The 13,011-nt window shown below is 56.3% G+C and overlaps 1 protein-coding gene across 5 annotated transcripts in view; it reads right to left on the bottom strand.

The window, feature by feature from the left end:
* Positions 1–1,306, bottom strand: part of rhbdl3 (rhomboid, veinlet-like 3 (Drosophila)) — a 66,969-nt gene extending 65,663 nt beyond the window's left edge. The window contains exons 1-2 of one of the 5 annotated variants that reach the window (XM_038271718.1): positions 777–1,306; positions 583–606 (exon numbers count right to left, since the gene is read on the bottom strand). In XM_038271718.1, coding sequence (XP_038127646.1) covers positions 583–606; positions 777–908 — 156 coding nt within the window. In that variant the 5' untranslated portion in view covers positions 909–1,306. The remainder of the gene's footprint in view (positions 1–582; positions 607–776) is intronic. The other 4 variants (XM_038271720.1, XM_038271716.1, XM_038271715.1 and 1 more) reach the window with 4 other exon arrangements.
* Between the last annotated feature and the right edge of the window lie 11,705 nt (positions 1,307–13,011).

Here is a 13,011-nt window from a genome sequence, read left to right as displayed (position 1 = left end):
CAGCATGATGCTGCCAACACCGTTAAGCGATAAGTTTTCTGTTTGTATCAAACTGTAAATGAGAAGAACCGTCTTTGTTCTTCTTTCCCTTCATTCCAGATGTGTAAAGTGGAAGAACAGATGTTTCCCTCCTTTCCTCTGGATCTCTGCAGCTCCTGGTCTTTATCTGTTTAACGGTTTATCACTAACTGAAAGCCAGATTCTGATGGAGAGATAAACCGATGGAGTGATAAACCGATGGAGTGATAAACTGATGGAGAGATAAACTGATGGAGAGAGAAACTGATGGAGAGAGAAACTGATGGAGTGATAAACCGATGGAGAGATAAACGGATGGAGTGATAAACCGATGGAGAGATAAACGGATGGAGTGATAAACTGATGGAGAGATAAACTGATGGAGAGAGAAACTGATGGAGAGAGAAACTGATGGAGTGATAAACCGATGGAGAGATAAACCGATGGAGAGATAAACGGATGGAGTGATAAACGGATGGAGTGATAAACTGATGGAGAGATAAACTGATGGAGAGATAAACTGATGATGAAGGTTGGAGGAAACAGGTAAAGAGAAAGACTGACCTTTTCAAACAGAAGCTTCCACTGCTGAGGCAGGAAGAGCAGAGAGAGGAGAGGAAGAAATGAGACAGTTTGGAAACGATGACCAACTGAAATGATCTTTAAATAAATTCAGTAATTTTCACAAAGTTTTAAAAAGCTAAATGACCCTAAAGGTTGAGCAGGTTCCTCTCTGCTGGGATCAGGAACAGACTTACTGCTTCTTCTGGAAGGACCTCGGTGCTCTCCAACACTTCGATCTCCTCTCCCTCTGCGTGGGCAGCCACTGCCGGGGAGATGTTGACCGGAAGCTCCGGTGCTCCGGTCATCCTCGGGCTGCTCTCCTCCATGCATCCGCTAGATCTCCATCTCTCTCCTCAGCAAAGCGCGCGCTGCTGTTGGACAAAGTTCTCCAAGTTCAGATCCAGATGTTTCTGCAGAGTTTCACTCTGAGAGCCGCGGTGCGCAGAGGAACTATGACGTCATCGGCGGTGACAGCGGGACGGAGAACAAGAAGAAGAGGAAGGGGGCTCGCGGCTGACGGGCACGCGAGGACGAAGGGATGGGGGGGGGGGGGGGGGGGGGGGGGGGATCGATCTCACGCGACGTGCGCACGCAGCGGCCTCGCAGGGAGAAGTTCGCACGCGCGCCAGTTTTTATGGTGCGTCATGGCAGAAGGCACGCGGTCCGATCCGCTGCTGAGACCGAGAGGAAGGAGGAGAACCTGCCGGGAGGAGGAGGCTCCGATGCGCCCCCGCCCTCCGAGAGATGGGGGGGGGGCTCTTTGCTCTGCAGACTGGAACTGGTTCTGCTGGAATTTTGAGGAACAAACCAGTTTAGTTAAACAGAACTATTAAATATGCAGAGATGGACCCCTGCTGTGGCTCCTGTTGGGGCCCCCGTTATGTCCCCTGTTATGGCTCCTGTTGGGGCCCCTGTTGTGGCCCCTGCTGTGCCCCCCGTTATGCCCCCTGTTATGGCTCCTGTTGGGGCCCCTGTTGTGGCCCCTGCTGTGCCCCCCGTTATGCCCCCTGTTATGGCTCCTGTTGGGGCCCCTGTTGTGGCCCCTGCTGTGCCCCCCGTTATGCCCCCTGTTATGGCTCCTGTTGGGGCCCCTGTTGTGGCCCCTGTTGTGGCCCCTGTTGTGGCTCCTGTTGGGGCCCCTGTTGTTGCCCCTGTTGTGGCTCCTGTTGTGGCTCCTGTTGTGGCCCCTGTTGTTGCCCCTGTTGTGGCTCCTGTTGTGGCCCCTGTTGTGGCTCCTGTTGGGGCCCCTGTTGTTGCCCCTGTTGTGGCTCCTGTTGTTGCCCCTGTTGTGGCTCCTGTTGTGGCCCCTGTTGTGGCTCCTGTAGGGGCCCCTGTTGTGGCCCCTGTTGTGGCTCCTGTTGTAGCCCCTGTTGTGGCTCCTGTTGTGGCTCCTGTTGTGGCTCCTGTTGTGGCTCCTGTTGGGGCCCCTGTTATGGCTCCTTTTGTGGCTCCAGTTGGGGCCCCTGTTGTGGCCCCTGTTATGGCTCCTTTTGTGGCTCCTGTTGGGGCCCCTGTTGTGGCCCCTGTTATGGCTCCTTTTGTGGCTCCTGTTGGGGCCCCTGTTGTGGCCCCTGTTATGGCTCCTGTTGTGGCTCCTGTTGTGGCCCCTGTTGTGGCTCCTGTTGTGGCTCCTGTTGGGGCCCCTGTTGTGGCCCCTGTTATGGCTCCTTTTGTGGCTCCTGTTGGGGCCCCTGTTGTTCTCCCTGTTGTTGCCCCTGTTGTGGCCCCTGTTGTGGCCCCTGTTGTGGCTCCTGTTGTGGCTCCTGTTGTGGCTCCTGTTGGGGCCCCTGTTGTTGCCCCTGTTGTGGCTCCTGTTGTTGCCCCTGTTGTGGCTCCTGTTGTGGCCCCTGTTGTGGCTCCTGTTGTGGCTCCTGTAGGGGCCCCTGTTGTGGCCCCTGTTGTGGCTCCTGTTGTGGCCCCTGTTGTGGCTCCTGTTGTGGCTCCTGTTGTGGCCCCTGTTGTGGCTCCTGTTGTGGCTCCTGTTGTGGCTCCTGTTGTGGCTCCTGTTGGGGCCCCTGTTATGGCTCCTTTTGTGGCTCCTGTTGGGGCCCCTGTTGTGGCCCCTGTTATGGCTCCTTTTGTGGCTCCTGTTGGGGCCCCTGTTGTGGCCCCTGTTATGGCTCCTGTTGTGGCTCCTGTTGTGGCCCCTGTTGTGGCTCCTGTTGTGGCTCCTGTTGTGGCTCCTGTTGGGGCTCCTGTTGGGGCCCCTGTTATGGCTCCTTTTGTGGCTCCAGTTGGGGCCCCTGTTGTGGCCCCTGTTATGGCTCCTTTTGTGGCTCCTGTTGGGGCCCCTGTTGTGGCCCCTGTTATGGCTCCTTTTGTGGCTCCTGTTGGGGCCCCTGTTGTGGCCCCTGTTATGGCTCCTGTTGTGGCTCCTGTTGTGGCCCCTGTTGTGGCTCCTGTTGTGGCTCCTGTTGGGGCCCCTTTTGTGGCCCCTGTTTTTTGGGGCTCCTTTTGGGGCCCCGTTGGGGCCCCGTTGTTCCCCTGTTTTTGCCCTGTTGGGGCCCCTGTTGGGGGCCCCTGTTGTGGCCCCTTTTTTGTGGCTCCTGTTGGGGGCCCCCTGTTTGGCTCCTGTTGGGGGCTCCTTTTGTGGCTCCTTTGTGGCTCCTGTTGGGCCCCCCTGTTGTTTTGCCCCTTTGTGGCTCCTTTTTTTTCCCCCCTGTTGTGGCTCCTGTTGGGGCCCCCTGTTGGGGGCTCCTGTTGTGGCTCCTGTAGGGGCCCCTTTTGTGGCCCCTTTTTGTGGCTCCTTTTTTGTGGCCCCCTTTGTGGCTCCTGTTTGGCTCCTTTTTGGGGCCCCCTGTTGTGGCTCCTGTTGTGGCTCTGTTGTGGCTCCTGTTGGGGCTCCTTTTTGGGGGCCCCTTTTATGGCTTTTTTTTTGTGGCTCCTTTTGGGGGGCCCCTGTTGTGGCCCCCTGTTATGGCCCCTTTTGGGGGCTCCTTTGGGGGGCCCCTTTTGTGGCCCTGTTATGGCTCCTGTTGTGGCCCCCTGTTTGTGGCCCCTGTTGTGGTCTTTTGGCCCCTGTTGTGGCTCCTGTTGGGGCCCCTTTTTGGGGGCCCCTGTTATGGCCCTTTTTTGTGGCCCCTTTTTGGGGGCCCCCTTTGTTCCCCCTGTTGTTGCCCCTGTTGTGGCCCCCTGTTTGGGTTTCCTTTTGGCCCTGTTGTGGTCCTGTTGTGGCTTCTGTTGTGGCCCCTGTTATGGCCCCTTTTGTGGTCCTGTGGGCCCCGTTTGGGGCCCCCCTGTTAGGGGTCCTTTTGTGGTCCTTTGGGGGCCCCTTTTTGGGGCCCCTTTGGGGCCCCTGTTGTGGCTCCGTTGTGGCCCCGGGTTTGGGCCCTTTTGTGGCTCCTTTGGGGGCCCCTTTTTGTTCCCCCCTTTGTTGCCCCTGTTGTGGCCCCTGTTGTGGGCTCCTGTTTGGCTCCTGTTGTGGCCCCTGTTGTGGCTCCTGTTGTGGCTCCTGTTGTGGCTCCTGTTGTGGCTCCTGTTGTGGCCCCTGTTGTGGCTCCTGTTGGGGCCCCTGTTGTTGCCCCTGTTGTGGCTCCTGTTGTTGCCCCTGTTGTGGCTCCTGTTGTGGCCCCCTGTTGTGGCTCCTGTTGTGGCTCCTGTAGGGGCCCCTGTTGTGGCCCCCTGTTGTGGCTCCTGTTGTGGCCCTGTTGTGGCTCCTGTTGTGGCTCCTGTTGTGGCTCCTGTTGTGGCTCCTGTTGGGGCCCCTGTTATGGCTCCTTTTGTGGCTCCAGTTGGGGCCCCTGTTGTGGCCCCTGTTATGGCTCCTTTTGTGGCTCCTGTTGGGGCCCCTGTTGTGGCCCCTGTTATGGCTCCTTTTGTGGCTCCTGTTGGGGGCCCCTGTTGTGGCCCCTGTTATGGCTCCTGTTGTGGCTCCTGTTGTGGCCCCTGTTGTGGCTCCTGTTGTGGCTCCTGTTGGGGCCCCTGTTGTGGCCCCTGTTATGGCTCCTTTTGTGGCTCCTGTTGGGGCCCCTGTTGTTCTCCCTGTTGTTGCCCCTGTTGTGGCCCCTGTTGTGGCCCCTGTTGTGGCTCCTGTTGTGGCTCCTGTTGTGGCCCCTGTTGTGGCTCCTGTTGTGGCTCCTGTTGTGGCTCCTGTTGTGGCTCCTGTTGGGGCCCCTGTTGTTGCCCCTGCTGTGCCCCCCGTTATGCCCCCTGTTATGGCTCCTGTTGGGGCCCCTGTTGTGGCCCCTGCTGTGCCCCCCGTTATGCCCCCTGTTATGGCTCCTGTTGGGGCCCCTGTTGTAGCCCCTGCTGTGCCCCCCGTTATGCCCCCTGTTATGGCTCCTGTTGGGGCCCCTGTTGTGGCCCCTGTTGTGGCCCCTGTTGTGGCTCCTGTTGGGGCCCCTGTTGTTGCCCCTGTTGTGGCTCCTGTTGTGGCTCCTGTTGTGGCCCCTGTTGTTGCCCCTGTTGTGGCTCCTGTTGTGGCCCCTGTTGTGGCTCCTGTTGGGGCCCCTGTTGTTGCCCCTGTTGTGGCTCCTGTTGTTGCCCCTGTTGTGGCTCCTGTTGTGGCCCCTGTTGTGGCTCCTGTTGTGGCTCCTGTAGGGGCCCCTGTTGTGGCCCCTGTTGTGGCTCCTGTTGTGGCCCCTGTTGTGGCTCCTGTTGTGGCTCCTGTTGTGGCTCCTGTTGGGGCCCCTGTTATGGCTCCTTTTGTGGCTCCAGTTGGGGCCCCTGTTGTGGCCCCTGTTATGGCTCCTTTTGTGGCTCCTGTTGGGGCCCCTGTTGTGGCCCCTGTTATGGCTCCTTTTGTGGCTCCTGTTGGGGCCCCTGTTGTGGCCCCTGTTATGGCTCCTGTTGTGGCTCCTGTTGTGGCCCCTGTTGTGGCTCCTGTTGTGGCTCCTGTTGGGGCCCCTGTTGTGGCCCCTGTTATGGCTCCTTTTGTGGCTCCTGTTGGGGCCCCTGTTGTTCTCCCTGTTGTTGCCCCTGTTGTGGCCCCTGTTGTGGCTCCTGTTGTGGCTCCTGTTGTGGCCCCTGTTGTGGCTCCTGTTGTGGCTCCTGTTGTGGCTCCTGTTGTGGCTCCTGTTGGGGCCCCTGTTGTTGCCCCTGTTGTGGCTCCTGTTGTTGCCCCTGTTGTGGCTCCTGTTGTGGCCCCTGTTGTGGCTCCTGTTGTGGCTCCTGTTGTGGCTCCTGTAGGGGCCCCTGTTGTGGCCCCTGTTGTGGCTCCTGTTGTGGCCCCTGTTGTGGCTCCTGTTGTGGCTCCTGTTGTGGCCCCTGTTGTGGCTCCTGTTGTGGCTCCTGTTGTGGCTCCTGTTGTGGCTCCTGTTGGGGCCCCTGTTATGGCTCCTTTTGTGGCTCCTGTTGGGGCCCCTGTTGTGGCCCCTGTTATGGCTCCTTTTGTGGCTCCTGTTGGGGCCCCTGTTGTGGCCCCTGTTATGGCTCCTGTTGTGGCTCCTGTTGTGGCCCCTGTTGTGGCTCCTGTTGTGGCTCCTGTTGTGGCTCCTGTTGGGGCTCCTGTTGGGGCCCCTGTTATGGCTCCTTTTGTGGCTCCAGTTGGGGCCCCTGTTGTGGCCCCTGTTATGGCTCCTTTTGTGGCTCCTGTTGGGGCCCCTGTTGTGGCCCCTGTTATGGCTCCTTTTGTGGCTCCTGTTGGGGCCCCTGTTGTGGCCCCTGTTATGGCTCCTGTTGTGGCTCCTGTTGTGGCCCCTGTTGTGGCTCCTGTTGTGGCTCCTGTTGGGGCCCCTGTTGTGGCCCCTGTTATGGCTCCTTTTGTGGCTCCTGTTGGGGCCCCTGTTGTTCTCCCTGTTGTTGCCCCTGTTGTGGCCCCTGTTGTGGCCCCTGTTGTGGCTCCTGTTGTGGCTCCTGTTGTGGCCCCTGTTGTGGCTCCTGTTGTGGCTCCTGTTGTGGCTCCTGTTGTGGCTCCTGTTGGGGCCCCTGTTGTTGCCCCTGTTGTGGCTCCTGTTGTTGCCCCTGTTGTGGCTCCTGTTGTGGCCCCTGTTGTGGCTCCTGTTGTGGCTCCTGTAGGGGCCCCTGTTGTGGCCCCTGTTGTGGCTCCTGTTGTGGCCCCTGTTGTGGCTCCTGTTGTGGCTCCTGTTGTGGCCCCTGTTGTGGCTCCTGTTGTGGCTCCTGTTGTGGCTCCTGTTGGGGCCCCTGTTATGGCTCCTTTTGTGGCTCCTGTTGGGGCCCCTGTTGTGGCCCCTGTTATGGCTCCTGTTTGTGGCTCCTGTTGGGGCCCCTGTTCAGGCCCCTGTTATGGCTCCTGTTGTGGCTCCTGTTGTGGCCCCTGTTGTGGCTCCTGTTGTGGCTCCTGTTGTGGCTCCTGTTGGGGCCCCTGTTGTGGCCCCTGTTATGGCTCCTTTTGTGGCTCCTGTTGGGGCCCCTGTTGTTGCCCCTGTTGTTGCCCCTGTTGTGGCCCCTGTTGTGGCTCCTGTTGTGGCTCCTGTTGTGGCTCCTGTTGTGGCTTCTGTTGTGGCCCCTGTTATGGCTCCTTTTGTGGCCCCTGTTGTGGCCCCTGTTGTGGCCCCTGTTATGGCTCCTTTTGTGGCTCCTGTTGGGGCCCCTGTTGTGGCCCCTGTTATGGCTCCTTTTGTGGCTCCTGTTGGGGCCCCTGTTGTGGCCCCTGTTGTGGCCCCTGTTGTGGCTCCTGTTGTGGCCCCTGTTGTGGCTCCTTTTGTGGCTCCTGTTGGGGCCCCTGTTGTTCTCCCTGTTGTTGCCCCTGTTGTGGCCCCTGTTGTGGCTCCTGTTGTGGCTCCTGTTGTGGCCCCTGTTGTGGCTCCTGTTGTGGCTCCTGTTGTGGCTCCTGTTGTGGCTCCTGTTGTGGCCCCTGTTGTGGCTCCTGTTGGGGCCCCTGTTGTTGCCCCTGTTGTGGCTCCTGTTGTTGCCCCTGTTGTGGCTCCTGTTGTGGCCCCTGTTGTGGCTCCTGTTGTGGCTCCTGTAGGGGCCCCTGTTGTGGCCCCTGTTGTGGCTCCTGTTGTGGCCCCTGTTGTGGCTCCTGTTGTGGCTCCTGTTGTGGCCCCTGTTGTGGCTCCTGTTGTGGCTCCTGTTGTGGCTCCTGTTGGGGCCCCTGTTATGGCTCCTTTTGTGGCTCCTGTTGGGGCCCCTGTTGTGGCCCCTGTTATGGCTCCTTTTGTGGCTCCTGTTGGGGCCCCTGTTGTGGCCCCTGTTATGGCTCCTTTTTTGGCTCCTGTTGGGGCCCCTGTTGTGGCCCCTGTTATGGCTCCTGTTGTGGCTCCTGTTGTGGCCCCTGTTGTGGCTCCTGTTGTGGCTCCTGTTGTGGCTCCTGTTGGGGCCCCTGTTGTGGCCCCTGTTATGGCTCCTTTTGTGGCTCCTGTTGGGGCCCCTGTTGTTGCCCCTGTTGTTGCCCCTGTTGTGGCCCCTGTTGTGGCCCCTGTTGTGGCTCCTGTTGTGGCTCCTGTTGTGGCCCCTGTTGTGGCTCCTGTTGTGGCTCCTGTTGTTGCCCCTGTTGTGGCCCCTGTTGTGGCCCCTGTTGTGGCTCCTGTTGTGGCTCCTGTTGGGGCCCCTGTTGTTGCCCCTGTTGTTGCCCCTGTTGTGGCCCCTGTTGTGGCCCCTGTTGTGGCTCCTGTTGTGGCTCCTGTTGTTGCCCCTGTTGTGGCTCCTGTTGTGGCCCCTGTTGTGGCTCCTGTTGTGGCCCCTGTTGGGGCCCCTGTTGTGGCCCCTGTTATGGCTCCTTTTGTGGCTCCTGTTGGGGCCCCTGTTGTTGCCCCTGTTGTTGCCCCTGTTGTGGCCCCTGTTGTGGCTCCTGTTGTGGCCCCTGTTGTGGCCCCTGTTGTGGCTCCTGTTGTGGCCCCTGTTGTTGCTCCTGTTGTGGCCCCTGTTGGGGCCCCTGTTGTGGCCCCTGTTATGGCTCCTTTTGTGGCTCCTGTTGGGGCCCCTGTTGTTGCCCCTGTTGTTGCCCCTGTTGTGGCTCCTGTTGTGGCCCCTGTTGTGGCTCCTGTTGTGGCCCCTGTTGTGGCCCCTGTTGTGGCCCCTGTTGTGGCTCCTGTTGTGGCCCCTGTTGTGGCTCCTGTTGTGGCCCCTGTTGTGGCTCTTGTTGTGGCCCCTGTTGTGGCCCCTGTTGTGGCTCCTGTTGTGGCCCCTGTTGTGGCCCCTGTTGTGCCCCCTGTTGTGGCTCCTGTTGTGGCTCCTGTTGTGGCTCCTGTTGTGGCCCCTTTTGTGGCCCCTGTTGTGGCTCCTGTTGAGGCCCCTGTTGTGGCTCCTGTTGTGGCCCCTGTTGTGGCTCCTGTTGTGGCCCCTGTTGTGGCCCCTGTTATGGCTCCTTTTGTGGCTCCTGTTGGGGCCCCTGTTGTGGCTCCTGTTGTGGCCCCTGTTGTGGCTCCTGTTGTGGCCCCTGTTGGGGCCCCTGTTGTGGCCCCTGTTATGGCTCCTTTTGTGGCTCCTGTTGGGGCCCCTGTTGTTGCCCCTGTTGTGGCTCCTGTTGTGGCCCCTGTTGTGGCTCCTGTTGTGGCCCCTGTTGTGGCCCCTGTTGTGGCCCCTGTTGTGGCTCCTGTTGTGGCCCCTGTTGTGGCTCCTGTTGTGGCTCCTGTTGTGGCTCCTGTTGTGGCTCCTGTTGTGGCCCCTGTTGTGGCCCCTGTTGTGGCTCCTGTTGTGGCCCCTGTTGTGGCCCCTGTTGTGGCTCCTGTTGTGGCCCCTGTTGTGGCTCCTGTTGTGGCTCCTGTTGTGGCCCCTGTTGTGGCTCCTGTTGTGGCTCCTGTTGTGGCCCCTGTTGTGGCTCCTGTTGTGGCCCCTGTTGTGGCTCCTGTTGTGGCCCCTTTTGTGGCTCCTGTTGTGGCCCCTGTTGTGGCTCCTGTTGTGGCCCCTGTTGTGGCCCCTGTTGTGGCCCCTGTTGTGGCTCCTGTTGTGGCCCCTGTTGTGGCCCCTGTTGTGGCCCCTGTTGTGGCTCCTGTTGTGGCCCCTGTTGTGGCTCCTGTTGTGGCTCCTGTTGTGGCTCCTGTTGTGGCCCCTGTTGTGGCCCCTGTTGTGGCCCCTGTTGTGGCTCCTGTTGTGGCCCCTGTTGTGGCCCCTGTTGTGGCCCCTGTTGTGGCTCCTGTTGTGGCCCCTGTTGTGGCTCCTGTTGTGGCTCCTGTTGTGGCTCCTGTTGTGGCCCCTGTTGTGGCCCCTGTTGTGGCTCCTGTTGTGGCCCCTGTTGTGGCCCCTGTTGTGGCCCCTGTTGTGGCTCCTGTTGTGGCCCCTGTTGTGGCTCCTGTTGTGGCTCCTGTTGTGGCTCCTGTTGTGGCCCCTGTTGTGGCCCCTGTTGTGGCCCCTGTTGTGGCTCCTGTTGTGGCCCCTGTTGTGGCTCCTGTTGTGGCCCCTGTTGTGGCCCCTGTTGTGGCTCCTGTTGAGGCCCCTGTTGTGGCCCCTGTTGTGGCTCCTGTTGTGGCCCCTGTTGTGGCCCCTGTTGTGGCCCCTGTTGTGGCCCCTGTTGTGGCTCCTGTTGTGGCTCCTGTTGTGGCCCCTGTTGTGGCTCCTGTTGTGGCCCCTGTTGTGGCTCCTGTTGTGGCTCCTGTTGTGGCTCCTGTTGTGGCCCCTGTTGTGGCCCCTGTTGTGGCCCCTGTTGTGGCTCCTGTTGTGGCCCCTGTTGTGGCTCCTGTTGTGGCCCCTGTTGTGGCCCCTGTTGTGGCCCCTGTTGTGGCTCCTGTTGTGGCTCCTGTTGTGGCTCCTGTTGTGGCTCCTGTTGTGGCTCCTGTTGTGGCCCCTGTTGTGGCCCCTGTTGTGGCCCCTGTTGTGGCCCCTGTTGTGGCCCCTGTTGTGGCTCCTGTTGTGGCCCCTGTTGTGGCTCCTGTTGTGGCTCCTGTTGTGGCTCCTGTTGTGGCCCCTGTTGTGGCCCCTGTTGTGGCTCCTGTTGTGGCCCCTGTTGTGGCTTGTTTCCTGAACATCACATCCTACTGACCTCCATTTGTCTCTTAGCTTGTATGCATAGGCGGATCTACTGGGTGGCATAGGGTGGCAAATGCCCCCCTATGCCACCCTAAATGACAGCCTTGCCACCCCAGCTGCAGTTGGCGGTAGGGGTGGCGAGGCTTATAAATTATGGATAATTTGAGAATTACGACCGCTAATTTCCAATGTCGGACTGCAGTGAATGCAGCACGAGATGACGCGAGAGCGACTGAGACTGATTGTTTTGAAAACCGAATGGGGCAAAGCGAGGGAGCCAGGGGTGATGGGGGGAGGAGACACGGGATGAAACAGGTAAAAACTGATTAACTATCTATCGAGAAATGAAATCATAATGAAAGCACAATGTTGCTAGCATAGCTGCAATGCTGATTTTGAGATGATAAAAATCAGGTTGCAGAACGTTATTTCTCTATCTATGATGTTAGTTAGGCCTGACGTCTCAGCCTCAGAAAGACATATTTGCGGTCAACTAGGGTTAGGGTTAGCAGTGTTGTTGTTTCTTTTTTTGTATATATAGTATGAAACTATCCAGAAATGACCTGTATGAACCTACTCAATAAATGTTTTATACTTTTCAGACTGGAAGCAAAATTTATTTTTATGTTGCTTCTTTTCAGATCAGTGTAGATTTTGCTGTAACATCCAGTACCTGCCTTTTTGATACAGCAGATCTATCTACAGCAGATCTACATACATGAAATGTCCCTTTCATGTTGCCTTAACTGCTGTATGTCACGTTACTGAGGAACAAATGGGGTGAATCTGTGTTCAGAGTAAACATTACATAGATGTCTGGTACCTTGTTCGGGTGCCTTGACCCGTTTATTTCTACTGTGTAGTTCTGCTCACTTTAGTCCAGCTCAGTCCATAGATCTCTGATGGGGAACTTTTTCTTTCTATAGTTTCTTCTTGGTCAAATGCTGCAAAGCTGCCTCTCTGACAGTCAATCTCACACATCTGCGACTCAGCACCTGTGTCTTACCTTAATACCTTTCCTGTGATAAGGCCCCTCTAGAAGTAGTGTTATCATTCTTCTATCTCCTATTAAGTGAGATCTCATTGTACGATGTATTACCAATATGAACTGTTTCACATGAAACACCAAACTGTGATAACTGTGATTAAATTCAGTGTAAAAAAAAAAAACTGCCATATGTTGCCACCCCTCAAAAATTCCTGCCCCCCTCTCGCCACCCCATAAATATTTTTCTAGATCCGCCCCTGCTTGTATGGCAACTTGTTTTGTTTACCAGCCACAGCATCATTTGTTGTGTGTCTTAAGGATGGTGCATTTATTTCAGAGATCCATTATTTTACATCTTTAATAAATCCTTTGTTATATTTATTGATACTTTCGAACCACACCTTTTCCTCCTGAGGAATTATTTCCATCAGCGACTCATGCAGAGAAATTGTCTCCTCATGCAAATGCATCAACTTGTCCGACTGAGTTTCTACCTGAGAAACATCATCATTTCTCTCTATGAGCTCCTTTAAAGCAGTGATCAGGCCTTTTATTTTATTCACTCTTGCTTGCCGTTCTTTCTGCAGTGTTTCTATTTTCCAGATCAAGGCCGTTTCAGTGGGAAAAGTTTGCCTTTTAACAACTTCATTGCAATGAGTGTCATTTACTTGTAAACCAGTTTTTGATTCATTCCTATTGATGCCCAGCAAAGAATGCAACACAGAATTTCAGAAAGCAGGTTTCAGATCAAACAGGGTTGTGTTTTCTGTCATAAATCTGCATCCATACATGAACAATCCAACATTGCATCCAAGTATCCAAATACGCAGAGGTAACAGCATCAACTGTGTCCAAAACAGATCTTCACAGTATGAATAAACTGAATCCAACATACCACAGGTTGTGCTTTGCTCCGTCTTTTATTCACATTTACTCACAGTTTGCGTCAAAAATGGCTGACTGGTCCATTGTCTCACGTGCACAATTCCATCAAAGTGTTTGATCTTTTGCCCTTTCTGTTGTCAATGTGGGTCACTATCATCCAAAAACGAGTCACAGAGAGGAACGCAGGCATCTGTTCGATGCGCTGAATCCAAGGAGGAAACGTAAAGCTTTACTGCAGTTAGGGATGTTTATTGTACCTTTTTCTGTCAAGCGTTGGACAACAGGTAGATTTGCAGACTTATTTAGCTTTAAACTTGTGGTCAGCAGGAATATTGGCACCCAGCCTTAGCCTCTCTCTGAATCAAACAGCCCCAGAGCAGATCCAGGTGATATTCATCATTCAGCTCCACACATATCCATACTGTACATACCTTTAACACAGGCGCCTTACCCTTAGAGACAAGACAAAAATGCATCCTTGCCTCTAAAAGCATTGTTACCCGACGTTTGGTAGAGAGATAAAGGCACTAAAACATTATTTATAATAAATGAGTTGATCAGTTTCCTTGAACCCCAGGTTTGGTTCTGCTGGAGGTTTCTTCCTGTTCAAAGGGAGTTTTTCCTCTCCACTGTCGCTACAAGCATGCTTAGTGTGAGGGATTGCTGAAGAGTCAATGAGTCGATGCAATCAGCTGGTTTTCCTTAGATAGAAAACTTTGAATCAATCTGACTGGATGATCTGGTGAACTGGA

The sequence above is a fragment of the Cyprinodon tularosa genome, unplaced genomic scaffold (genome assembly GCF_016077235.1).
Source record: "Cyprinodon tularosa strain WSP-4 unplaced genomic scaffold, ASM1607723v1 ctg807, whole genome shotgun sequence".
Taxonomy (NCBI): domain Eukaryota; kingdom Metazoa; phylum Chordata; class Actinopteri; order Cyprinodontiformes; family Cyprinodontidae; genus Cyprinodon; species Cyprinodon tularosa.
The sequence above is the reverse complement of the archived record's forward strand: the minus strand, read 5'-3'. Positions and strand labels throughout refer to the sequence as shown.